The following is a 26,960-nucleotide window of genomic DNA, read 5'->3' as shown; positions in this document are numbered from 1 at the left end:
GTGAGGCTGTTTCTGCTCAGTACTGGAGTAACAACCTGAGTCTCCTCATGGAAAATAATCTGTCATCCACTTGGTTATCTAGAAGGAAGATGAAGCTAGTAGGATCTGGTGGTGGAAAAATCCCATGGGTTCCAATACGGCCATTGGTAGGGTATAGGACCCAAGCCCTACCAGCCCAAGGATCCAGATCCCTTGATCACCTTAGGGTATTTGCCAGGCACCAGGAGCAGAATCATCATGAGACAGGCAAGAGAGGAGCAAGGGGTATAGACGTCTATCTCAGTCTCCAATGAAAGATCCTGAGTCACCTGACCATGGACATGCTGTACCATGTGGTGCTGAGGTCCAGTGGCACACCTCCAGAGAAGTCAGTACCAGAGACAGCATGTTGAGTTTGCCTCTGGACTGCACTGTGCAAGGAAGCACCGGACAGTCTGAAGTCCATCACAATATTGAGAGTCTTGGAGGCAGGTGTGAAAACTCAGCCTGAGGGATCAATCGGTACCAGTTGATTTGTCTCCAGCACTGCTAGAGAATCCAGCACCAAGACACAGTAGGTCCTGTGCCACAGAATAAGCTTCCAGCATTGCTGGTACTAAGAGATTTCCCTGCTGCTGCTGCATCGAAGGGGATGGCACTGCAGTGGGAGTGCACCTCAAAATCATGAACACCAGTGCTAGGAGTTAACGACTCCGGGCAAGATGAAGTCTGTGCCCAAAATGCATCTTCCCAGAGAACACTCTATCCAGCCATCCAGCTTGTTTGCTGGAAGATAGTACTGGGGACCTCAATATTTTGGAAGACTCTGGCCCTTCAAGGCATGCTGTCTGTGTTTCTTCATCAGCTCCAGGAAATTGGATATGTGCAGACAGGGCCGGCTTTAGGCCAATTCCACCAATTCCCCAGAATCGGGCCCCATGCCTAAGAGGGCCCCGCGCCCAGTGGTAGAACTGCTGGTGGGTGGGGCAAGTGACTGAGAATCCCTTCCCTGGCTAGAGGCTCCTTTTTAATTTTTACTCATCTGGCAGTGCTCTGGGTCTTCAGTGGCAGGTCCTTCAATGCCACCGAAGACCCGGAGTGAGTGAAGGACCACTCGGACCGCCTGCCGGTGTAGTACAAGCCCCACGTGGTTTTTTACGTGCTTTTTTTTTTTTTTTTTTTTTAAGTCATCCCTACCGGGGCCCTGTTGAAACTGTTCGAATCAGGCCCCACGCTTCCTAAAGCCGGCCGTGGGTGCAGAGTCTGAGGCACACTTCTAACAGAGGAAGAAATATTCCAGGTAAGGCCCCATGGGTCCAGAACCTACGACTGCAGAGCAACTAGGCAACTGATATCTCCAGGCTACCACCCAGTGGCAGCTGTAACCAGCTTGCAACTCCACTTCCCATGACCCACTGTGGATACAGACCATGGGAAGTTCCGCCTGAAGGGTCTGACAGACAGCCGTCTCATAGCTCCTGATCAGCTCCCTGCCCTATATAAACCACGGGGGTGTTCCAAGAAGCATCCTCGCAACCATGTGGATCTCCTGTAGCTACCACAACCGTCCCTGCTCCTGAATTCCTGGCTTTTATCTCAGCTTGATTAGGACTTCGCCTCCTGGCTCAGACCCTGAAACCTGACTCAGACCCTGACCTTTGATATCAGCCTTGGCCTGGAACCCAACTACGAACATCTCTGCTACTTCCAGCATCAATTTTGTCCCTGCTCTGACCCTTGGCCCTGACTGCCTTTGTTGGGATCCTGACACTCAGTGATGATGTTAAGCAGGAAGGTGAACACAGGACAGCCTCCAGAAGAAGGCGATGCTGTCTCACCTCCCTGCCCATTTTGATCCAGGACTGGAAGTCTCTGCAGATTTGACAGTTGTCCCGGATGTGACCCTCACCATGGTACTTAAGGCACCTGGAATGAGAGTCACTGACTGGCAGATTTCTTGCTAACAGTGCAAGGCTGAAAGCCCAGAGACTGAGCATGCTCTTGTACTTGGCATCAGCATCCAGAACAAACAGGAACCGACATGCTAAGAAAACTAAGAAAAATGACCAATGAAACTTACACTAAAGCACGAATTAATTATGCAATGAGTACCAATAATTATATGCTAGAGGAAAAAAATTCCCTGAAAGAGAAAGCAGGAACAAGCTAACGTGCTCCAACTACTAATCATGGGAGGCAAGAATGAGCTGAGAGCGGTCAGGGTCAATCTGTCCTTTATACCAAAGTGCAGAAGCATGAGGCAGTGGAGGTTGCATGCAAGGCCCCGAAGGATACCACCAAGGGGAAAAAATTTCTGACTCTGGTGCACTGGGTGCGCACACATCTGAAGTGGAATGGACATATGCAATCTCTTAAAGAACCATTGCAATCACCTAGTCTGACCTCCTGTATAATCTAGACTAAGTTAACATGGCAGTTCACCTGCTGTATGTCTAGGCTGGTGATATCCATATGCACAATGCAGGCCTCCATGTCCTCCATTAGGTTCTTATCTTGGTAGTGAAGCAGCAAGTCTTTCATCACTTGAGCTGTCATTCCCATCAACTTATCACTTAAAATGTAAGGCTCCAGGCACTCCAGAAAAACACCCTTTGCCACTGAGTTCTCACTCAATTTGTCGTATATCTGGCTGAACAGAAGGTCACTAAGAGAAAAAAAAGTGACAATTACTTATTAAAATGAAGATTTTAATTAATCTGTTAAATGTTATAATGATCTGCTTTCTATACAAATCGAGGTGATTACAGCATTCTGCATTTCTTAGCTTAACAATTCGAAACCCTACTTAACACCAATATAGACACAGTTTAACACTTTTACAAATGTATCCATCATATTGTAGCCTGGGAGAGAAGCTAGTAGAGGCAGTTTTAGCAGAGTGGTTCATGGGTTTCACTGCACCCACAAAAACACCCCCGGCGGGTGCAGAGGGGTAGGTGGAGAGCTGTATTCACTCCTTTTGCATGAGAAATCACATGCAGCTCAGCATAGCCCACATCTGCATCATGGTGGTACTGCTCCCAGCCATATCACTGTGCAATGATGTCAGAGTCACATGCTGCCAGGGAAGCCCAAAGGGCAAAGTCTGCCAGAGGGTGTGTGAGTATGGGGTGCATGAGGGTGCCCCATGTGTCCCACTCTCTAGGCAGCAGGGCACTGGGCTCATTGTGGGGCCTCTCCCCACTCCGTGCAGCAAGATCCAGATGCTGAGCAAAGATGCCTCCCTGACCATACACTGGGCAGGGTGTCTCTTGCGAGAGTGAGTAACTGGCAAGGCCCTGGGGTGACAAGCACTGACAGCGGGCCCTGGACCCTCACCAGACCACACCCCTGCCCTAGCATTCAGTATATCATGCTCTCTTTCTATTTTTTTTTGTTTTGTTTCATACTGTGATTACACTAGAGTTTTTCTTTAAGTCCCTCACCCCCCCCTCACCCAAAACATGCTACAGAAACTCTATGGCCCAGCTGTGCCATAACTTTTTTCCTGCATATAAAAGCCAGGGAGGCATTGGGGGGTAGCAAAGAGGGCAACTGCCCAGGGCCCCATGCCACAGGGGGCGTCGCAAAGCTAAGTTGCTCGGGCTTCAGCTTTAGCTACAGGTGGTGGGGTTTGGGGCCCCAAGCTACAGTCCTGCACAGCAGGGCTTTGGCTGTCTGCCTTGGGCCCTAGCAAGTCATGGCCACCCACCATGCTTGACGAACCCCTGGAAAACTGCACATGGCCTCCCAGGAGGCCTTGGACCCCTGGCTGAGAACCAATGGTGCGATGCACTCATCGAACACGGAGGCTACATGCACCACTGGAAGCTGGTGAAACAGTTTTTTCAAAGAACAGTGAAAATGCGACAGTGAAGTGCCTCCAAATAAAGTCAGAGAGGTGCTAGGTCCACACACAGTTTCTGTACACAACAGTTTTGGTTAGCGTGATTTTTAACTATATAGTTATAACCAGCACAACTCCTGGGGTGGATTCAGCTATACCAATACAAAAACCTTATTTCCCTTCCCTGTAGGATAAAATAGATCACTATAAGCACTTTTACATCAATTCAACTGTGTCCCCGACGAGGAGTTGTATTGCTTTTACTAGACTGGCGTAGTTAGGTGCTATAACTAATTTGTAGACAAGCTCGAATAAGCATTTAACATGCAGGAAAAGTCCTGACGTAAAATAGAGACAAGAACTAGTAGACCCAGAAAATCTTTTCCAACTCTATCTCATCTAGTTCTTGGAGTTGGAAGGGTGGCACTTGGTTTCTAAGCAAGTGAGTGATGATTTACTAGAGGAGATAAAGAGAAGTACTGAGGGAAAGCAACGTGCACATAAACTAAACTGAACTCTCTGTAAGCAGATTTAAAAAAGAATAAAGTGATTAAGTAGAAATGAGAAAAATTTTAATGAAAAATTAAAGCAGTGTCAGCTTTTCATTTTCTTGACGTGACATTTTCCTGCTCTTACTGAAACTGTGGTTTAATAATTTTACTGGAAGGGTTTAAGGTGAATGAACCAAAAACATTACTTTTGAACTGGGATGAATATTCATAGCCTGAGGGTCATTTGTTCGAAGGACAAGAAATTACTCGATGGGGGAAATGTAGAAAATTCTTAAAAGGAAAATCTGTCAAGTCAATTTCACAGTAATGCTAGCAAGGAAAAAAAAAAAAAAAAAATCTAGGATGGAGGTGCTGAGATACTGTGGTGACCAGCTCCATCATAAAATCTATAAAGATTGGATAGATAGATCAAATATAAGAAGTGTATTGATGGAATTCAAAGAAGTCTTCAACATTTACATGGATACAGAGAAGTCAGTTACATTAGGTAGGGTTAGAAAAATTCGAAGTGATAAATCCTTCCTGCTTTATTGTATAATTGGCTTGGCAATAGGGAGGAAAGTTAAAAACAACTTCCCCTTCTGGTATATTATTCCATAATTGTCAGCTATCAGGTTTTTCAACACCTGTTCAGGTCACCACAAGACAGAGCATACAGGACTAGATGGGCCACTGGCCCAATCTGTGATTGCAATTCCTATGGTTTCATTAACCCGACAGACAAGCATGCAAACTCTCTTACGTTCGCTGAAGTAAAAGGCAGTAATCGACTATGACAGGCACCATATCCTGTAGAAAGACCATGAAGAAAGAGTGAGTAACTCAATCAAAGGTACTGTCAAATGGCATACATTATCAATATGATCAATACTGTGAAGAATCAATGACAGTCAAATAGCAGGTAGCTCTCACATTTAGGCAGTTGCCTAATTACCCTGATTTTCCTGGACAAAAGATACAATTATACAGCTGTAACTCCTCCACAGCTACACCCACATCACAGGCCTTTCCAAATTCCAGCAGTAACAAAAAATTTATTTTAGTACAGCAGCCGGCAGAGACTGCAAATCATACCTGGGCCCAGTTAGGCGGGCTGCTACAGACACAATACAGACAAAATTGACAAAGATGTAAATTGCAGAGGAGGAGTATGACAGCAACACATGTCTATCTCAATTTGGAGGTTTCAAAACCTTTTAAAAATCTTCCATACTTGATGAGTGGATGACAGGGGATTTGGGCTCTGCTGGACAAAGGGAAAATAAGGAGACAACAGCCAGTGAGTTTGATTTGGATTCACTTGGCAATGGATTTTCAGAAAAGGTATCTGACAGAGCTGGACAAGAGTTATTTCTTGAGGAAAATTGAGGTATGTTCCAGATTATTCTGGCGCCTCATTTAATAGTACTGAGAAAGGACTGTTACCTGTTTCCGTAACTGGCGTTCGAGATGTGTTGCTCAGGTGTATTCCACTATAGGTGTACATGCTCGCCACGTGCACCAGTGCCGGAAGTTTTTCCCTTAGCAGTATCTGTAGTGGGGGAGCACCGCTGCGACCCCTGGAGTGGTGTCGACATATCGTGCCATAAAGGGGGTTGCGCGCTCCCTCCACCCTCAGTTCCTTCTTGCCATATAACTCCGACAGAGGGGAAGGAGGGTGGGACGTGGAATACACCTGAGCAACACATCTCGAAGAACGCCAGTTACAGAAACAAGTAACTGTCCTTTCTTCTTTGAGTGATTGCTCATGTGTATTCCACTACAGGCGACTCCAAGCTATACCTGATGGAGGCGGGTAGGAGTTTAAATGTAAAGTTTTAAGGGTTACTGGGGCAAAGCACCGCCTACCAAACTCTGTGTCATCCCTCATTTGGGAGACGATCACGTAGTACAATGAAAAGGTGTGGACAGAGAACCACGTAGCAGCCCTACAGATGTCCTGGATAGGGACATGAGCCACATAAGCCGCTGACAAGCCTTGGGCTCTGGTGGAATGCGCCTTTACAATAGGAGGCGGGGGAACGCCTGCCAGGTCGTAATAGGTGCGAATGCACAAGGTGATCCAGCAGGAGATGCGCTGGGTGGACACTGGCCGTCCCCTCATACGCTCAGCCGAAGCAATAAAAAGCTCTGGAGCAGACTTGAGGACACTGTCGATTCAGGGTGGTGGCAAACAGGTCTACCTGGGGAGCATCCCACTATAGGAAGATTCACCTGACTACCTCCCTGTGCAGAAACCACTTGTGCTGTTGGGAGAACACCCTGCTCAGGCAGTCTGCAAGCGTGTTGCTCTTGCCAGGCAGGTACAAAGCCCAAAGAAGTACGTTGTGGGCTATACAAAACTCTCACAGGAGTTGGGCTTCCTGGCATAAGGCCCGGGAACATGTGCCCCCGTTAGTTGATGTAATACATGGCAGTCGTGTTCTCCGCAAGGATTCTGACCACCTTCCCTTGTATGTGCTAGCAAAAGACCATGCATGCCAGGCGTACGGCCCTGAGCTCCCTGACATTTATGTGCAGGGTCAGTTCCTCTGGTGACCACATGCCCTGGGTCCTGATATTGCCCCCCAGCCCAGGTCCAAGCCGTCCAACACTAGGTCTAGTGATGGAGGGGGCTCTGGAAGGGGATACCCCGGAGCATGTTGCTCAGGAGGGACCACCACTGGAGATCTGCCACCACCCTGGGCGGCAGCGTGACCACCTTGTCCAGACTGTCTCTGACCTGGGAGTACCGAAAGGCCAGCCAGAGCTGAAGGGGCCTCATCTGAAGCCTGGCATGTCGCACCACATAGGTGAATGCTGCCATGTGGCCAAGGATTTGCAGGCACACCCGTGCCGTTGTCACCGGAAAGGCCGTGACTGAGGTGATGACAGCTTTGAGCATCTCGAATCTGTCCCATGGAGGGGAAGCTATGGCCACCCGGGAATCCAGCAGCGCCCCATAAAGATTATGCACTGAACCGGAATTAACGTGGATTTCTCCTCGTTTACCAGTAGGCCCAGAGCTGCACAAGTGTTTTGCAGGATGCTCATGTGCTGCTGCACCAGAGACTGAGACCAGCCCTTGAGCAGCCAGTCATCAAGGTACAGAAAGATTTGCAGCCCTTTATACAAGCTCGGCGACTCCCCTCAACGAGTCAAAAATGCCGCTTCCCCTGGCCGCCTGGCCTTAGAGGTCACAGGCTGTGGGGCCAAACGGGATTGGCATTGAGACCAGCACCTTTGTTCCCTCTGCCGCTTAGGCGGGGGTTCGTATCTGCCCCGAATGAGAGGAGCAGAGGTTTGAGGCCAGGCCTTGTCCTTAGAGGGAGAGATATACAGGCCTAGCATCTGAAGGGTGGTAAGGGAGTCCTTCATCCCATGCAGACGGGAATCAAACAGCAGATCTTGCATTATAGACTGGGACTCAACCGACAACCCTTAGAGCGAGAGCCACAACACCCGTCGCATGGAGACTGCGGAAGCCATCGTACGAACGGCTGTGTCCACTGCATCCGAAGCCATCTGGAGAGCTGCTTTGGCCGTGGCCGCACCCTCATTGATCAAGGCCCGAAACTCCTTTCTGTCCTTGTCCCGGAGAAGGGGCTCAAACTTACAGAGGGAACCCCAGAGATTAAACTCATACCGGCCCAGCAGTGCCTGGCCACTCTGAGCTGGAAACTCGGACAAATAAACCTTTTTCCCAAAGGGGTCCAGTCTACGAGCGTCCTTGACTTTTGGTGTGGGCGTGGGCTGGCCATTCCGCTCACAGTGGTGGACCGACTCTACCACCAAGGAGTTAGGAGCTGGGTGGGTGTATAGGTATTCGTGACCCTTTGTGGGGACGAAGTACTTCCTCTTCGCCTTTTTGGAAATTGACACAAGGGAGGCCAGGGTCTGCCAGAGGCCAGTGGTAATGTTGGCTACTCCCTGATGGAATGGGAGCGCCACACGCCATGATACCGAGGAGGCGAGGACATTAAAGAGGTTATCGGAGGGCTCCTCCATCTCCTTGGCCCGGAGCTCGAGATTTGCTGCCACCCTCCTAAGCAGCTCCTGATGTGCCCTGAAGTCCTCTTGGGAAGAGGGAGGCAGTACCGCAACTGAATCACCCAGTGCCGAAGAGGTGGATAGTGAGGTGCCTTCAGTCACCGACAACATCGTGGGCTTGATGTCTGGATCCGGTGGTAGAGTTGGTGCCGGGGATTCGGCGCCCATGGTCTGATCCCAGGGCTGGGAAGGTGACACAGGGCGGCCTCGAGAGGCTCCCGCCATGGAACGAAGTCTCGGCTGTGCAGGAACCTGAAGCCACAGTGCCCAGTGGCACCATTGTCCTTGCCAGGGAACGGCTTGGAAATGAGTCGCCTCGGAAGCCGGCAGGGCTGGTTGGTCATGCGTTGCGGCTCGGAGAGAGACAGCTGTACGCTGACGCCGAAGTCCTGGAGGAACACACAGTGCCGTAGGAACGACTGGAGCGGTCTCTGTCATGGCTCCTGCCCCGAGACTTCGACCTGGAGGAGGAAGTCGAAAGGTAAATTTCCAACGAGGTATTTCTTGACTCCCTTTGGCACCTGCGACCACGGCTCCTCAGTGCCGGGGACTCTCGGGACGCACTCTGAGCATGGCTTCTGTAATGGGGGGCGCTTGAGTACGAGCGTCGGTGCCAACGGCGTCGAGACCTGTTCCTCTTGGACTGGCTGGAGGAGGAACGGCATCATCTCTTGTCACCTCCTCGACGGCGTCCAGGACAGGAGGAGTGAGATCTGCTCACTGAAGAGCCAGGATGTGGAGACGACGTGTGTCGCAAGGCTCTACTCAAACACCTCGACCTGGGAAGGTGCCTCGACCTCCGACACCCAAGGGCGGCTTTCCACAGGACCAGGGGCCTGACTGAGGCAGCACACCCGGCACCGAAAGCGCCAAGATATCACGCGCAGCCTGAGCTGCCTATGTTGTCGACGGCATGCGTACTTCGGGCGAGGCTTGTGCAGACGACACTGGACTACTCCACTCAGCACAAGTCGCAGGTCTATGTCTCGATGGGGATCATTGGCTGCCCAACTCGGGTCTGGCCTCACCCCTCTCCTCTTGGCGCCACTGAGTCTTCCCTCGTTTAGCTCGGGAGCGGTGCCGGCTCGTCGATGGCACCTCACTGCATGCCGGAGGACATGGTACCGGGCACAGAATCAGGACGGCACATCGGAGGCGCTTCGCTGTGTGCCGAAGACAAGGTGCTGGGCGTGAGGTTGGCTCGACATGCTGGTGCCGCAGCCAATGCTGACTCCATGAGGACAGCTTGCAGTCGGATCTCACGCTCCTTCTTTGTTCGCAACTTGAAGGAGTGGCAGATTTTACACTTCTCTCTAATGTGAGCCTCGCCCAGACAGCGAAGACGCTGACTGTGTGGATCGCTTCTGGGCATGGAATAGTAACAGGAGTCGCACAACTTGAAGCCTGGGTCACGGGGCATTCCCCAAGCCAGGCTTTGCAAGAGAAAGTTCAGCAAGGAAGTTTTCTGGAAAACTGGATACCACTAAGGCTATAATGCTGCAGCCTAGGCTGGAGCAAGTTCCGACTACCTTCACTGGTGGCAAGAAGGGATTGAGGGTGCGGGGAGCGCACAGACTCCTTTATGGCATGATATGTCGGCGCCACTACAGGGGTCGCAGGGGTGCTCCCCCACCATGGATACTTCTTAGAGAAAAACTTCCGGCACCAGTGCACATGGCGAACACGCACACCTACAGTGGAATACACGAGCAATCACTCAAAGAAGAACCAGGGCATCTGAAGGGATTAGAGGTGGCTGAAGACAAAAGGCAGCTATTCTTCCTCTCCATAAATCTTCTGAAGTAGGAGTTGGCAGACTGATTAAACATTTTGGAACATTAACATATATCTAATTTTCTCCTAATTCAGTGAGTGAGGCTACCCCTCTACTGAGAGTTCTAGGAACCCGTAAACCTGTACCTGTTAGCCTGGACAGCCTTCTCTGGAACACCTGAGAAAACCAAGTCCAGTGGCAGAGTTCACTCTCTAGTACCTTGTTTGGCATAGCTTTAACTTTTCCCAAAGGGATCACACTCCATTGTAAACACCTCAAGTCTCTGCCGTGGATATCCAGAATTCCACAAATTCATCTCTTGAGACTGCTCAGTTTGTCATACTCAATCTTCACCTGATTAGCCAGGGTCGAATTAAGCTGTAGTTATGCCATTGTTCAAAGAGGCTCAACTTTTAAAGAACAGATAACAAAATTTAACAACTTTGAAAGCAGATTTGAATGAAACTTCCTGAAGGCCACATCAGTGCTCCAGATGCAGAGTGGAGCACCTTATTCTTCATCCAGAGAATTAGGAAGTTGAGTCATTTTCTGGTCATTATGTCCCAAGAGCTCACTGCCTTCTGGAAGAGCCATTTAACACCACAGCATTTCAGTTCTGGAATATTTCGTATACAAACTCCTGTTTGTAGGACTGATTTTTGGAATACTCCAGAACTCTTAAGCTAATTATAGTGCCGGCCTGTAGAGGATTGCTACATACCCTAACAGAGCACACAGGGATTCAGTTTATTTCCACTGGTGTAGATTAGAAGACATTGAAAATGAGAACAGTCATATGTGAATTAAGAATATACTTAGTAGTAGTCAATACCTAATTTCTCAAAGAAAATCACATATCTCATGAATGTTTCAACAATATTTAAAACCTATTATATAAAATAGTCAATGACTGAGAGAAAAGCTACAATTTTAATCTAAATTGCAAACTGTTGACCAAGAGAGCATCTAAGGTGCTGTACCTGAAAGTGTTGCTCCATAACTTGGATTTTTCCCTGGTCAGGACATTTCTTCAAAGTTCGATCAGCATAATGGAAGAGGATTTCAACCATCTAGATGAAAAGATAACAGTGGGAAATTTTCCTCACATACTACTATGGGCTGGGTTGGTAGCACCACTGTATTAATGTTGTCCAACATTTCCCATTATAAAAACTTGTTTTCAGTTGGTTATAAAACTTCGCCAAAATAACTGTTCCACCTGAAATTCTGCATGCCATGCATGTGCCTCAGACTGAATTTTTTTGCAAAATTTCACCCAAAACGGTTCAGCCATTTCCAATAACGAGGTTAGGGAAAAACATTTTTTCAACATGGCAAAATAATTTAACATGTTATTTGAAAAGCTCTACTGCAGGGGTGGGCAAACAATGACCCGGGGGCCACATCCGGCCCTCCAGATGTTTTAAGCTGGCCCTCAAGCTCTCAACGGGGAGCGAGGTTGGAAGCAGTGGCATGTCCCCCATCTGGCTCTTATGCAGAGGGGCAGCCAGGGGTGGAGGCAGCCCCAGAGGCCCCAAGCACCACCCCTGCAACTGTGGTTCCCAGCCGATGGGAGCTGCAGGGGTCGCACCTGCAGACAGGGCAGCGCAGAGAACCACCTGGCAGCACCTCCGTGTAGGAGCCGCTACTTCTGGGAGCTGCCTGAGGTAAGCACCCCCCAGAGCCTGCACTCCTGACCCCCTCCCATGCTCCAACTCCATTTGACTTTTGATACTCTTATAATGTATATATTCATATATACCTTATACTGATGTGTGTGAACAAAGGATAAAGACCTTGCCTCTGCCCAGCCAGATGGGTTTGTTAGTACAACGAGAAAGAGATAAGAAACAGAACACAGCTAAAATGTTACAGGGTATGGTGGGAGTATAACATAAGAGCATACACTGGAAGGCTGCCTGGCTCTTCTCTCAAGTCAAGGTCAAGCAATCAGTTAGGAGGGGTAAAGGGGAGGGCATAAGAAAAACACAAAGCCAAAGAAGAGACTGGCCTTGGCCAGAACACAACCTCACTCTTCACCCCTCCCACAGGATACAAAAGAAGTGGGATGAAAACTCCACTCACAAGCCTCCAAAATGGAACATGACTATAAGCTGTAAAGAATGCGACTAGGGTCATGCACTGCAGGTATATTTGGGCCTGTTAAGGAGGAGGGAATGGGGAACAGGGACACAGGCAAGGCTCTGCAGTGTCAGAGCTGGGAAGGGGAACACGGGGTAAATGCTCTGTTGGGTCAGAGCTGGGAATGGAACACTGGGGGCAGATTCTGCTGGTGTGTAGAGCTATGGATATGCTTGCTTGAAACTAACCCCAACAAACATTGCATTGCCTGCACTTCGAACTTCTGGTCTTCTGCTTTCTGTCTGTGTGACAAAAACCAGGGGAGGGAGTGAAGGGAAAGCTCTCTAACACAGCCTAAGGCCGCAGGACCTGAGCAAGAATTTCTCTGAAAATGCCTCTAATGGCAGTTGGGGCCAACAGAATTCTGTTTCCTCCACTGAGACTTCAGCCTTGAACTGAGCCTTTTGATGGTCAGACAGCTGAAGGATGCTTATCCTATCAAAAAATTCCTGGTTTTGTTCTACCAAGGACATCTGAGTGTATAAAAGCTTTCTATAATATAAATGGAGGCTGCCAGAATGTCTATTCTGCATGTCCCTCTGTGTGCTTTTTCTTGATTGTTTGTACAAACAGTAGGAATGGGAAACAGGTGACAGTCTAAGACCTGGTAGCTGAAGCAATAGACTCTTCACAACTAACAAGATGCACGTGTTCCAAATGTAGCAGCTTCCTGGTTTTGCTCAGCATAAATGAAAGTCATTTTTCCAATACAGAAGACTCCCACTATTTACGTCAAACTATTGCCATAGATCAGGGATTGGTAGGCTGATCAGATAGCAAGTGTCAAAAATCAGAACCAGAGATGGGGAGTAAGAGGTGCCTATGTGAGAAAAAGACCCAAAAATCAGGACTGTCCCTATAAAAATCGGGACATCTGGTCACCCTAGGGATTGGCAACCTTTGGCTCGTGGACCATCAGGGAAATCCGCTGGTGGGGCAGGCCAGGCCGGTTAGTTTACCTGCAGCGTCTGCAGGTTCGGCCGATAGCAATTCCCACTGGCCACGGTTCGCCACTCCAGGCCAATGGGGGCTGCGGGAAGCAGCAGCCAGCACATCCCTCGGCCGGCGCCGCTTCCCGTAGCCCCCATTGGCCTGGAGCAGTGCACCGCCAGTCTGCAGGTTCGGCCGATCGAGTTACAGGTAAACAAACTGGCCCGGCCCACCAGCGGATTTCCCTGATGAGTCACGTGCCCAAGGCTGCTGATCCCTGCCATAGATTTTAACGGTTTAAAAACACACCAGGGATAGTTGGTTTGGGAAAGCCTCCGTGCCTGAGAACAAAGGGACATTCAGGAGGCTGAGGGCAGGTTGAATACTTAGTTACCTCTGAATTGGTCTTCGCTGCAATTAAATATTATTTCATTGTGCACTGCCCGCAAAAACAAGATTCAGAGCAACTGGGCAATGTCAACTGGAAGGGATTATTTTGCAGTTACAGGCACATTTAAGATACCCATTGAAAGTCAGGCTAGGTACACGCAGGATAGCTGCCAATATTGGAGCAGTGAAGTCTAATTCTTGAAGGATACATACTGGCTGGGCAATGGGACTCTGGTACCTGTGACGTGCCAAAAGGGAAATTTGGGGGCATACTAGATACCACATCCTGCAAGTAGCTTTTACCTCAAGTATACGTTCTGTCAGTGTGCCTGATCACTAGTTTCTAAATGGTTCTCTTTTAAAATAAAGCTCATGATTAAAAAAAAACAAAAATCACAACCCACATACGCACACCCACAGAGATTTTTGGAGGACAGAATCTAATTCTTTCATAAATAGTTGTGGGGTAAATTAAGAGCGGTATCAATATATATGAAATTGGGACTTGGAACTCACTCGGTCTGCAATGACAGCCTTTCGCTTACTGACATCCCCAGACAATCCTGTAAAGGAATACAAAGAGAAACAAAAACAAAGGATCTTTTTCATAATCAATACGCAAATGGAAGTGAGGACTCATTTCAGCTCCCAAAACTCAGAGATGATAGAATACTTAACTGCTGTAACCCTTTAGCTGCAGGTGTCCAGATATCCTGAACATACCTAGGCACTCCTCATACAGACAGGCCCTTTGCATTAACAAACGAAACCTATACTTCATGTGAAGATTAAGTTAATCTCTTTATTGATTGTTTCAGAACAGGGGTAGGCAACCTATGGCAGGCGTGCCGAAGGCGACACGTGAGCTGATTTTCAGTGGCATTCACACTGCCCAAGTCCTGGCCTCTGGTCTGGGGGGCTCTGCATTTTAATTTAATTTTAAATGAAGCTTCTTAAACATTTTGAAAACCTTATTTACTTTACATACAACAATAGTTTAGTTATAGATTATAGATTTATAGAAACAGACCTTCCAAAAATGTTAAAATGTATTATTAGCACACAAAACCTTAAATTAGAGTGAATAAACGAAGACTCGGCACACCACTTCTGAAAGGTTGCCGACCCGTTTTAGAAAATAGATTTTGAAAGGGCCCTGTTATGATACTGGCCCAATCAATCAGGAGGATTTGAGTTTTAGGTAATTAAGTCATTACCTGCATGTTTATAATCTCTTAGATTAGTTTTGTAAGGTATAATTATTATGGTACTCATAGAATGCTTTGAGATCTTTGCATGAAAGGAGCTAATTTACTGCACTACAAGTGCAAAATACATATATCCCAATAAAAATATGCAATTTCTCTGTATATTGAAAACTATAATGTGCAGAAACTAAAATTTGTGATTTTCATTTATTCAAGTACAGTAGAACCTTAAAGTTATGAGCAGAGTAATTAACTGACCGGTCAACCAGACAACTCATTTGGAACCAAAAGTATGCAATCAGGCAGCAGCAGAGAGAAAAAACAAATACACCTCTATACCAATATAACACTGTCCTCAGGAGGAAAAAATCTTACCATGTTATAGGTGAAACCGCGTTATATCGAACTTGCTTTGATCCTCCAGACTGTGCAGCCCCGCCCACCCCCGACCACTGCTTTACCACATTATAGCCAAATTCGTGTTATATCGGGTCGCGTTATATCGGGGTAGAAGTGTAATGTACAGCATAGTACTGTGTTAAACATAAACTACTAACAAAAATAAAGGAAAAGTTTTAATGTTCATTTCATTTAAATTAAGATGGTTCAAAGCAGCACTTTTTTCTGCACAGTAAAGTTGCAAAACTATTATGGCAATGTTCAGCTGTAAACTTTTGAAAGAACATCATAACATTTTGTTCAGAATTATGAACACCTTGGGAATGAAGGCTGTTTCTAACTCTGAGGTTCTACTGTATTACAAAGATACACAAAAGGATATTTGACTATTTTATATATCTCCTGGAACTTAAAAAAAAAAAAAAAGCACCCTGTCAAAATCAATCAGAAAATTTAGAGAAAACGTAAGGTGAACACCACAAATTATAGTTCACTGGTGAAATTCAGCAAAGCAGGCACAGGCACATGCAACATACTTCACCAGCTAAGGACACTCAGAGGAGAGGGTGTTACTTTAGACCCAAAAAAACTCCACCAACCAGTACAACTGAAGGGAAGCAATGAACTGGTGTGCTTTCCAGCTGCCCTAGCAATCCCCTGTATAGAAGCTATCTATACTGGCTTCTTAGTCATGCCTGCGCATAAGTGAAGACGCACCACCTTGTCCCTCTTGTGCATTTTCAGTCACCAAGGGCCTCTGACAACATTTTTTTAAATTCATATAAACACCTCCTTGGAGCCCTGGAAACCTTCTAGCAAGGTATGAAACACTGCTTTTCAGTAAACCCCTATTACAAGCCTCATTTTCCAAGAGCCACATTCTTTACAATTGTACTTTTCCAGGAAAATGAAAGCAGATGGAAATAATTACTCCATAACCCAGTAGGGGTGTGAGAGGTGCTTTGCCTTAAAACAGCTAATTACTAGAAGGAGAGAAGACTTTCCTAGGAAACTGCCCAACTCTGCAAAAACCAGTCAGCCCGTGGTCAACATATTTGCATCATTCTAATCACATTCAAACTACAAGAGCTTTTTATTCTTCACTGATACAATTCTCACTTTAATTTATTTTGAATAATACTTCCTTCTGTGTGCATGTGTATAAAAGCTACCCCGTTGCTTTAAATTAACTTACCTACTACAGCCTTTGCTTTTCCTTCATGAAAAGACCACGCTAGAGCCAGGGCCTCAGTAAGACAGTCTTGTTTCAGAAGGTGATCCACTCTCTAAAATTAGATGTACAAGCAATATGGGACTCCTCAGAATTCCAGAACAGCAAATCTTTAAGCCAGTGTTCCCCAACTGGTGGGTCATGACCCCCAGGTAAGTGATGAAAGACAACTGTGTGGGTCTCAGGGCACTGAAAATTATTACAATCTCAAGCAAAGAAAATCTTGCTCCCCACTTACCTTTCTAGGTCAAGTATTTTGTCACTCTCTCAAAACTACAAATATATTACAAAGGTTTATTATAGATACATTTTTTTATTCTTGTAAATATAAGGAGGTAAGGGAAAAAATTATTTCAAATAAGGGGTCATCAACCTGGAAAAGGTTGAGAAACACAGATCTAGATATATAAGGCCAAGCATTTTAACAGAAATAATTTCAGAGACTTTGCATTTTAAACAACTGAGGTGAAATCCTAGCCCTATTTAAGACAATAAAAAAAAAAGTTTTGCCCCGGACTTCAACAGGACCAAGATTTTATCCACCGTTATTTAAACCAGTGGTTCTCAACCACAGGTATGTGTACCCCATAGGTTACGCAGAGGTCTTCCAGGCGGTACATCAACTTAGCTAGATATTTGCCTAGTTGTATAACAGGCTACATAAAAAACATTAGTCAAGTCAGTACAAACTGAAATTTCTCAGATGACTTGTTTATACTGCTCTATATACTTACTATACATTGAAATGTTTGTACAATATTTATATTCCAATTATATGTTAAAAATGAGAAAATAAGCAATTTTTCAGTAACAGTGTGCTGTGACACTTTTGTACTTTTATGTCTGATTTTGTAAGCAAGTAGTTTAACTTGGGAATACACAAGACAAATCAGACCCAGTGAAAGCAGTGTGCTTCCACTTCCACATTTGGACCACATCTCCTCAGTTTGGCGAAAGCAAGATAATTTGTCCCCAAGATTCTGAGATGCAGGTGAACAGGAGATGCAGCGCAGAATCTGAAGCCTGTGAGGGAGGCACAAAGATGGCTATGCATTGCCCAGTCTCTGGGCTACCGGGGGCTGCTCTAAGGGTAAGTATACACTACAGAGCTACATCAGCGCAGCTGCACCACTGTAGTGCATCTGGTGAAGACATGCTACGTCGACAGGAGAGAGCTCTCCTGTTGGCATAATTATTCTACCTCTGTAACAAGCGGAAGCTATGCTCTCCCACCAACATAGTGCCAGTGTAGACAGCGCTTAGGTCAGTGGTTCTCAAACTTATGTAGTGCAGACCCCTTTCACCCAGAAAGCCTCTGAGTGCAACCTCCCTTAGAAATTAAAAACACTTTTTAAATATTTAACACTATTATAAATGCTGGAGGTGAAGCAGGGTTTCACCTGACACCTTGTTACCCCCTGAGGGATCCTGATACCCAGTTTGAGAACCCTTGGCTCAATCATTGAGTAGCCTAAATTAGATCAATTTAAGTGGTAGCATAGACCAGCCCTAATTTACAGCAGCCTTACCCAGACCGAGCGGCAACCCAGAGTTTGGACAGCACTCCCCTGGCAAAACCCTTACACTGAGGGCTGTGAGAATGCAGTGTAAAGCTGGGTTCACTGGTCCTACTCTGCACCTATACCAGGGAAACTCCTCTCCCCTATAGGCTGGTTGTGGTACCTTAAATGCCATCTATGTACCACTGGAGCAGTGTAATTAGGACCAGGAAGGGGGTCAGAATTGGCACCAGAGGTTTGTATTTGAAGGGATGTCTCAAGTCCTCTATAGCCACCATTACACACTGCAGCAAAAATAATTTCCCAGGCTTCCCTGGCAGATAATTCTATTCACTAACCTCTCCTTATGCTTAGGGGTAAAGTCCCAGGAGTAACTTCGAAGGTACTGAGGCCTCAGCACTCTGGGAGGTGGAGATTTAAAATAAGACCGTGCTGTTATGATTGGGTGGGGATTACTTTTCCTTTTACTATGCAGTAAGTTCTCCTGGTCTCTCTAACCTAAAACAAGCCTATGCTTTTATCACTTGCTGGTTCATAGATACCAGGCCTGAAGGAACCATTGTGATCATCTAGCCCAGGGGTCGGCAACCGATGGCACATGAGCTGATTTATAATGGCATGCTGCGGCAGCCGCCAGCCCTGCTCAGCCCGCTGCCAGCTAGGGTCCCAGCCGCAGGCCCCGCTCACCCCGCTGCCAGCCTAGGTGAACAGAACAGAACCCCGAGATGAGCAGGCCTGCGGCGTAAGATCAGCATTTTAATTTAATTTTAAATGAAGTGTCTTAAACATTTTGAAAACCTTGTTTACTTTACACACAACAGTAGTTTAGTTATATAATATATAGACTTACAGAGAGAAACCTTCTAAAAAGTTAAAATGTATAACCGGCACGCAAACCCTTAAATTAAATTAAAGGGAATAAATGAAGACTCGGCACATCACTTCTGAAAGGTTGCTAACCCCTGATCTAGCCTGACTCCTGTACAACACAGACCATAGAACTTCCCCAAAATAATGCTTAGAGCAGATCTTTTAGAAAAACTTCCAATCTTCATTTAAAAATTGTCAGTGATGGAGAATCCACCATGATACTAGGTAAATTGTTTCAACGGTTAATTCTCCTCAATGGTAATTGACTTGCAGCTACAGAGGACTGTATAATAGTAACCTGAATATATACTGTACCTCTTTCAAGTCAGTGAAGGTGGAAACATTTCAAGACATTAAAATATTTTTGCAAAGAAGATAAGGGAGAAAAAAAATACAATCCCTATTCAGTACCCAAGCATATGCTGGAAATTGCCCCACAGCATATTATGGTAATAAGCTGTTCTTGGGACCTAGCTGTATATGTAGCTATTATATAAATTCTGAACACTCTAATCAGATTATACTTTAAAAATTCCATTAGCCCTGAAGTTCCTCTCTGCCATCAAGCTACTTTTAAACAATTCACATAATTTATTAAAAAACATATATGCCTCCTCTCTTGACTTACCTCTCTCCAGCTCCTTATCATCATCACATGAACAGACTGAAAAAGAGAAACAAAAACATCAGGAAGGGAGATATTCCTTTATGGGCAGTTGTTCATGAGTAACAATCTATGGATTCCCACTGTAGTCTTATTGCACCCGCCTACTTCTCAAGACCGCCCCCTGCAACCTAGTGGGAGGGACCAGTGGACCCAGGGAGCAAATGAGTACAGGGGACAACAAATGAGAAAAACAGAGACTGAGTTGAAAGTCATAGGTTCAGAACGAGGGTACCAGATGGGGACATTAAGCAGAGAACCCCAGACAGCGCCTACTGCTCCTCAAAGGTGTCGAGGGAGCCAGCAGACGCTGCCCAGTGGAACTCTGCCCGGATGCGTGAAACTAGGGAGGAACAGCTGCAGGGCACCCCCTCATCCAGTATCCTCCTCCTGGTAATGTAGATGGAGAGTTTGGCCAGGGCCAGGAGGAGGTTGACAAGTAGGTCTTGCAACTTCATGGGGCCACGGATGAGGTGTGCAAAAAGGAACAGGTGTGGGGAAAAGTGCAGCCAGAACCTCAACAAGAGGTTCTGGACAAGCCAGAGTAGGGGCTGCAACCTGGCGCATTCAAGACAGGTGTGCACCAGGTTCTCCCTCACGCTACAAAAGGAGCACGCCTAGGATACAGGTGTGAACTGCTCCAGGTACACCACCGTGTTCACGGCTCCATGAAGGAGCTGCCAACTGATGTCTCCAGTGGACCGTGGGACCAAGGTGGAATAAAGGCTGACCCACCAGGGCTCCTCGCCCTCTTTAGGTGGAAGACAGTTCCGCCATTTGGTGTCGGAGCGGAATATGAGGGTAAGGAAATGCAGTGTGTGGAGCATGAGCGTGTACAGTTGGTCTCTAGGCATGGTTTGGAACCAGACTGGCTGCAGGACATGCAGCCATCTCAGGGTGTGGGAACAGGGAGGCCAGGGGGGTCTCATGGAATAGGGGCAGAATAAAAATGTCCAGAGAGCCCGAGGTGAGGGATGAGCGCCCTCTCGCAGGGCCCGCTCCAGGAAGACAAGAGACAGAGGTGACAAAGCAGCCTCCACCTCCTAGAGTATGCAAAGGGGGGGATCGGAAGGGTGGAGAGCACCATGGGCCGACTGAGCATACAGGGATCCACCCAGTCCCCCATCGTAGTCCAGGAGGTCTCCAACCCTAGTGGTTTCTGCCAGGACCAATCTTCAGCGCACTGAGGGAGACACTGCCACCTGCACACATAGATCAGGGTTGTGTAGCAGGGGCTCCACAAGGAGGTTCACCCCCTCAGTGGCCACAAAGGACCCGGTCGCCGAAAAGAACTTCCAGGTCTGAAGGAGGTCCCAGTATTAGACCAGCAGCTCAGAGGTCTTGTGGAAGACCCCCCTGGTGGAGAAAAAGAGCTGCTGGTCATATCAGAGCCCTCGGAGGCAGCGGAGGAAGGCGTGTGCCAACGTGCTCCATGCCAGACTACCTGCACTGTAAAGAAGTCTCTATAGGCCTGGAGGAGGAAGACATGGACCTGGCTGTGAAGGCAAACAAGGCCCTGCCCTCCCTCCTCCAGAGAAAGACTCAAAACCCCTGTAGAGACCCAATGCAGCCCCAGCCAGAAGAACTCCAGGGCCATCCTCTTGAGCCTGGCCAGGATCCCCGGGGCTGCGCTCATGGTGTTGAGTCGGTGCCAGAGCATGGACAGGACTAGCTGGTTCAGCACCAGCGCCCTCCCTCACAGGGAGAGACACCAGAGCAGTCCTGTCCATCTCCGCAGCCACTTACCCACTCTGGCCTCCAAATCCTGCCAGTTCTCCGTTGGAGAAGGATGCATGGTGGATAAACACTAAGATAAAGCAGCAGACCCACACTCCACCAGATGGCTTGAAGCGCGGGTGAGAGGGAAGCTCACCTGCCACCGGCCCCCGACCAACAAGCCAGAGCTCTTGACCCAGTTGACCCAGGCGGAGGAGGCCGCCGAGTACACAGCCTGGCAAGCCTCCACCCGCGCCAAGTCGCCCGGGTCCTGGACCACGAGGAACATGTCGTCAGCGTACGCTGACAGGACCAGCCACAGCTCCGGCTCCCGAAGCACCACCCCATCAACCTCCGGCAGAGGAGACAGAGGAAGGGCTCGATCGCCAGGGCGTACAGCTGGCCCGAGAGGGGGCACCCCTGCCATACTCCCAGCCCGAAGCTGACCAGCTCGGTCAAGGTCCAGTTGAGTCCGATTAAACACTCCACGTCAGCGTATAGCACCTGGAGAAAGCCCACGAACTGGGGCCCGAAGCTGAATGCCTGCAGAGTGTCCAGGAGATACCTGTGGTCCATCCTCCCGAATGTCTTCTCCTGGTCCAGGGACAGGAAGGCAAACGACAGACCATCCCTAACCTTTAAGTCATCCCTGACCAAATACAGGTTATCGAATATGGTCTGGCCCGGGATGGTGTAGATCTGGTTGGGATGGACCCCATCCTCCAGCACAGAGCGCATCGAGATGGCCTTCACTATGACCTTATAGTCCATGCTGAGGAGCAAGATGGGACACCAATTCCATAGGTCGTGGAGGTCCCCCTTCTTCAGCAATAAGGCGAGCACAGCTCGCCTGCACGAAAGAGGGAGGACCCCGCTTTGCAAGGACTTGGCCCAGACGGTGACAAGGTCCGGGAAGAGGACATCCCAGAATATGCGGTAGAACTCCACGGTCAGCCCATCCATGCCCAGGGATTTGTTGGTGGGCATGAGATGGAGGGCTTCCAAGAGCTTGGCCAGAGAAAGGAGCAGCTCCAGCTGGTCTCGGTCACCCATGTTGACTGTAGGGAGTCCAGTCCAGAGCACCCTGCAGGCTTCGGCGCTGGTCAGATCCGGGGAGAAAAGCCTGGCGTAGAAGGCCCTGGCCCTTCCACGCATCTCATCTGGATCAGTGGGGGAGGAGGTGCCGTCCTCCACCAGGAGACATGCTTTTCAGCACCCTTTTTCTCCAGGCCGTAGAACAAGCGGGAGCCGCGATCCATCTCCCAAAGGAGAAGGATGCAGGATCGAACGAAGGTGCCCCGGGCCCAATGGTCCTCCGAGCTCCTCCTGATTCTCCCAGTATGCTGCGCAGAGGGGTGGATCCTCGGGGCCAGAGGTCAAATGCCTCTCTAGCTCTAAGACCTCCCGCTCCAACTGTCCTATCACCACATCTCTCCACCAGCTAGTGCCCCGGGAGTAGTCATGGCAGAAGAACCATGCGCGCACCTTCCCCACATCCCACCACCACTGTACCAAGGGAAAGGCATGCCGCTGCCCTGCCAGGACAGCCAGAACTCCTGGAAGGATGCCACGAAGCCCACATCCTCCAGCAAGCTGTTGTTAAAATGCCAATAGGCTGGCCCTGGCCTCTCGGAACTGAGAGAGGCCATCACGGTCACCAGGTGGTGATCCAAGAACAGGGCCGGCCGGATACCGGAGGCATGGGCCCATGCCAGATGGATACATGAAAAATAAAAAAAAGTGGTCCAACCAGGAGTGGCACAACCAATCGTCCTCCACCAGGGCGAAGCTGGTGTCATCGTCCGGATGGTGGTCACGCCAGATATCCACCAGCGAGTGATGGTCCATGATCTCCCTGAGGATGCCTGCGGCCGCCTGGAATTTCTTGACTCCTTAGCGGTCCCAGTCCTCAAGGGTGGTGTTGAAGTCTCTGCCCAGAACCAGGGTGCCAAGGAAGGCTGATGCCTGCCAATAGAAATGCACTCGTTCCAGGCCTGTGTTCGGGGCATAGATGTTGACCAGGTTTAATGTCAGTCCCTCCACCCAGGTCCGGACATACAGCAGGCAGCCCGGCACAACCTCGGCAACCCCGAGCACCTTCAGCCGTAGCTCAGGGGAGAACAGGGTGGCCACCCCGGCCAAGTGGGCACTGAGGTGACTAAAATATACCCCACCCCCCCCACTCCAGCCACCAGCTAGCCTCGACAGCTGGAGCTGGGTGGGTCTCCTGTCAGAAGATCATAGAGTACCCCCCTCCTGAAGGAAGGAGAGCACCTGGCTCCTGCAGAGACCCACTTTACAGCCCCAGGTGTTTAATGTGGCAAAGATGACGGCTTTCGTAAGGAGGGTTGGGGCGGATCCTCATGGGCAGGGTGATCGACAGCCTCAAGCAGGCCCCACAACAATCCATGTTCAACCCCAAAGGTGATGAGGGAGTCGCAGAGGAATCCTCTCTTCTTACTCCTCAACAGCAGCAGGGGCTCCGAAGCAGCGAGCAGCAGTCAGCTGGCCAGGCAGGAGGGACCCTTAGGTGGTGGCAGGGTCCATGCTTCTCCCTACAGGGCGCTGGGGGAGGCTGGCAAGGCCCCCCACACTCAGCAGCAATAGTAGTCCAGGGAGGGAGACTCCAGCCAGCAGAAGCAGCAGCAGCAGCAGCACAGGAAGGGAGGAAGAGCTCCAGCCAGCAACAGCAGCCCAAGCAGACTGACCTCTCCCTGTAGTGGGGCAGCTGCCCCACTCCTGAGGAACAGGGGTTAAAAGCAGCCCTGGAGAGGGCTGTGGTTGGGAAAAGGAGTGAAAGCAGCCAAGCTAGGCTGACTGGAGAAGCAGCCACAGCTGTGGCCAGCTCAATTAGGGCCCAGCTGGCCCAGATAAGAGGGCTGGCAGCCAAGAGCTGAGGATTCTCTCTCCAGCTGTGGAGAGCGAAGTACCTAGCTACCTGGGAGCTCAGGGTACCAGGAATAGAGCAGGGCTGGGGAAAGGCAGGAGGAACTGGGGAGCTCCAGGCTAGCAACTCCCCAGGCTGAGGCCTTGGTAAAGGCCTATGTAGGTACTGGGGGTGGGAGGTGCAGCCCAGAGATAGACAGAGGCAGCTGGTCCAAACTCCTTGCCAATGATGAGTGGCCATGACAGACTGCAGTTTGCCCCAGTGAGTGGGGGCTAGATGATGAATGGCAGCAGCCACTGGGGCAAGGTGAGTGAGAGGGTTGGGGGTTCCCCTGGGAGGGGAGACCCAGAGCAGGGGTACTGCATGGGAAGAACCCTGAGGTAAAGGGCACCAGGGTCCTAAGACAGGTGAGTCATTGGCCAGCAGAGGGTGCTCTGGAGGTTGAAGAGCTAATTCCCAAGATGGCCAGCAGGAGGCACCATGCCAGTGAGTTTCAACCTCACTACATCCACACATACATTACAGTGTCCCAGTGATACAAAGAGACTGCAATTACTCTTCAGAGACTGGAGACACCACTCCGAACAGGAGAATTTTCTACCAGGTATTATATAGCAAGTTTATAGTTTTCAGTATGTTCCTACAAGGCTCTGCTTAAGTCTGACCCACATTTGAGAGAATGGAGGACACCAAGCACAAGGATGTATCTTATTTTCCATATATTGGGATTCGGCCTCTCACTTTTCACCTGTTCCATTCACTCTAGTGCTTCTTGTAAAGGAGAGTCTTGTTAATTTCTGCATATTTCATTTGACATTTTACCCATTATACATTTACTCTGAAGTAGCACTCAGCAGGGACTGTAATCCCAGGTGCTACTTTCAGCGCATTCCTGGGCTAAGACCAGACTGGATTCAGGAAACTTAAAATAAACAACACTAGAGTTATTGCCTACAAAAACCTCCCCATTTTACAACCCCATGTCCTAAAGCTTCATCAGACGTAAGATTGCAGCACTTAGGACCTCACAGCTCCACTGACATCTTTCAGGAATCTCCCTTGCAGAACACTTCTTTCACTAGATACAAACACTCACTAGGATCACTAAAGCCATCTTATTCTTGAAAGCGCATTACATTTCTTGAGAGCTGTCTGCATTTACCTTTGTGCCAAGATAGAAGATTTGACCACCACAGCTGCTGATGGATTGGTAACAGGCTTTCTCCCCAACCAGGGCCTGGGAAAAATATAACATTTACTCCAGCACAAGCTGCTTTTATTATTATTTTCAGTGAACATACATGACATATGTGGCTGTAACTAAACCCTGGAGACATTTAGCAATGAAGAAATGAAACAAGAGTTGGGCAGGAGACAGCAGTTTGCCTAGTCATGCTGTACACATGAAGTGGAGCTTGAGACCTAGCAACCCAACTACTTTCACAGATGCTAACTCAGACTTCACTGGAAAAGTCATTTAGTGCAGAGAACATGGTCTCACACTCATGTGTCAGTAATCACAATTACTACGTTCACAGGACACCACCAGGAAGCTAAAAGAAAGAAAAATCTCGTGAGAAATGGCAATTCAGAGTAATTCCAGTCTTATTTCACAATATAAGGCATTTCTGCTCAGGTTTATCTGGTTAGGGCCAGAGAGAAAGGGGGGGGGGGGAAGATAAAACATAAGGATGCAATCTTCAATAGGAGAGTGCTCTGAGCATCAGCCAGAATGTTGGTTAAATATGGACTCCAAGGAAAGAATGTCCCCTATCAAATCACCATCCTTACTTCCTCCATCCCCTGGGTTTTTCTAGACATATCCCGATCTGGCACAACCCTGCTTAGAACATGAGACCTGGTGAGATTATAGCCAAAGATGATATAACTGCAGTCCTTGCATAACAGCAGCTGAAAAAAAACAAACTGGTAAATAACCATAGCAAAACTGGTTGAGAGTTGCCTCTACAGAGGTTAATGGTGATCAGAGTCTCAACACAAGTAAGATTAACAAAGGGGAAGGAATGCAAGCCAAAATAGGGAAAACAGGTTAAAGAATATTTAGTTTAGTTAGACATATGCAAGTTAGCAGAGCTTGATGAAATTCATCCTAGGGTACTTAAGTAACTAGCTGAAGTAATCTTGGAACTGTTGGGAATTATCTTTGAGAACTCATGGAGGATTGGTGAGGTCCCAGAAGACTGGAGATGGGCAAACATAGTACCTTTCTTTCAAAAGGAGAACAAAGAGGACCTGGAGAATTAAGGACTAGTCAGCCTAACTTTGATACCTAATAATTTGTTCCAATATCTTTCTAAACAATCAACTTGTAAGCACCTAAAAATAAGGAAAAGCCAGCATAGATTTGTCAAGAACAAATCATGACAAACCAACCGAATTTTCTTTCTTCGCCTGCTGGCCTAGTGGAGAAGGAAGAAGCAGTAGTGAGAGAGATCAAGACATTTCACATCAATCCCACATGACATTCTCATAAGCAAGCTAGGGAAATGTGGTCTACATTAAATTACTATAAATTGGGTGCACAACTGGTTGACAGACAGTACTCCAAAAGTAGTTATCAATGGTTTGCTTTCAAACTAGGGAGCCTTATCTAGTGAGGTCCCGGAGGGGTCAAGTCCTATTCAGTATTTTCATTAATGACTTGGATAACGGAAAGGAAAATATGGTTATAGAGTTTGCAGATAAAACCAAGCTGGGAATGGTTGCAAGCAATTTGTAGGATAGAACCAGAATTCAAAATGACCTTGACAAACTGGAGAATTGGTCTGAATTCAACAAGATCAAATTCAATAAAGACAAGTGCAAAATATTTCACTTAGGAAGGAAAAAAAAAATCAAATG

At 48.1% G+C, this 26,960-nt stretch overlaps 1 protein-coding gene across 3 annotated transcripts in view; it reads right to left on the bottom strand.

The window, feature by feature from the left end:
• VPS8 (VPS8 subunit of CORVET complex) overlaps nucleotides 1-26,960 on the bottom strand; it is a 230,249-nt gene that overhangs the window by 146,170 nt on the left and 57,119 nt on the right. For all 3 annotated transcript variants that reach the window (XM_032763623.2, XM_075068603.1, XM_075068604.1), the window contains exons 15-21: nucleotides 25,261-25,335; nucleotides 19,460-19,495; nucleotides 16,406-16,496; nucleotides 14,120-14,166; nucleotides 11,122-11,211; nucleotides 5,081-5,127; nucleotides 2,422-2,644 (exon numbers count right to left, since the gene is read on the bottom strand). In XM_032763623.2, the coding sequence (XP_032619514.1) occupies nucleotides 2,422-2,644; nucleotides 5,081-5,127; nucleotides 11,122-11,211; nucleotides 14,120-14,166; nucleotides 16,406-16,496; nucleotides 19,460-19,495; nucleotides 25,261-25,335 (609 nt within the window). The remainder of the gene's footprint in view (nucleotides 1-2,421; nucleotides 2,645-5,080; nucleotides 5,128-11,121; nucleotides 11,212-14,119; nucleotides 14,167-16,405; nucleotides 16,497-19,459; nucleotides 19,496-25,260; nucleotides 25,336-26,960) is intronic.

This window comes from Chelonoidis abingdonii, chromosome 8 (genome assembly GCF_003597395.2).
Source record: "Chelonoidis abingdonii isolate Lonesome George chromosome 8, CheloAbing_2.0, whole genome shotgun sequence".
In the NCBI taxonomy this organism is placed as follows: domain Eukaryota; kingdom Metazoa; phylum Chordata; order Testudines; family Testudinidae; genus Chelonoidis; species Chelonoidis abingdonii.
This window is presented reverse-complemented; position numbering and strand designations above follow the sequence as displayed.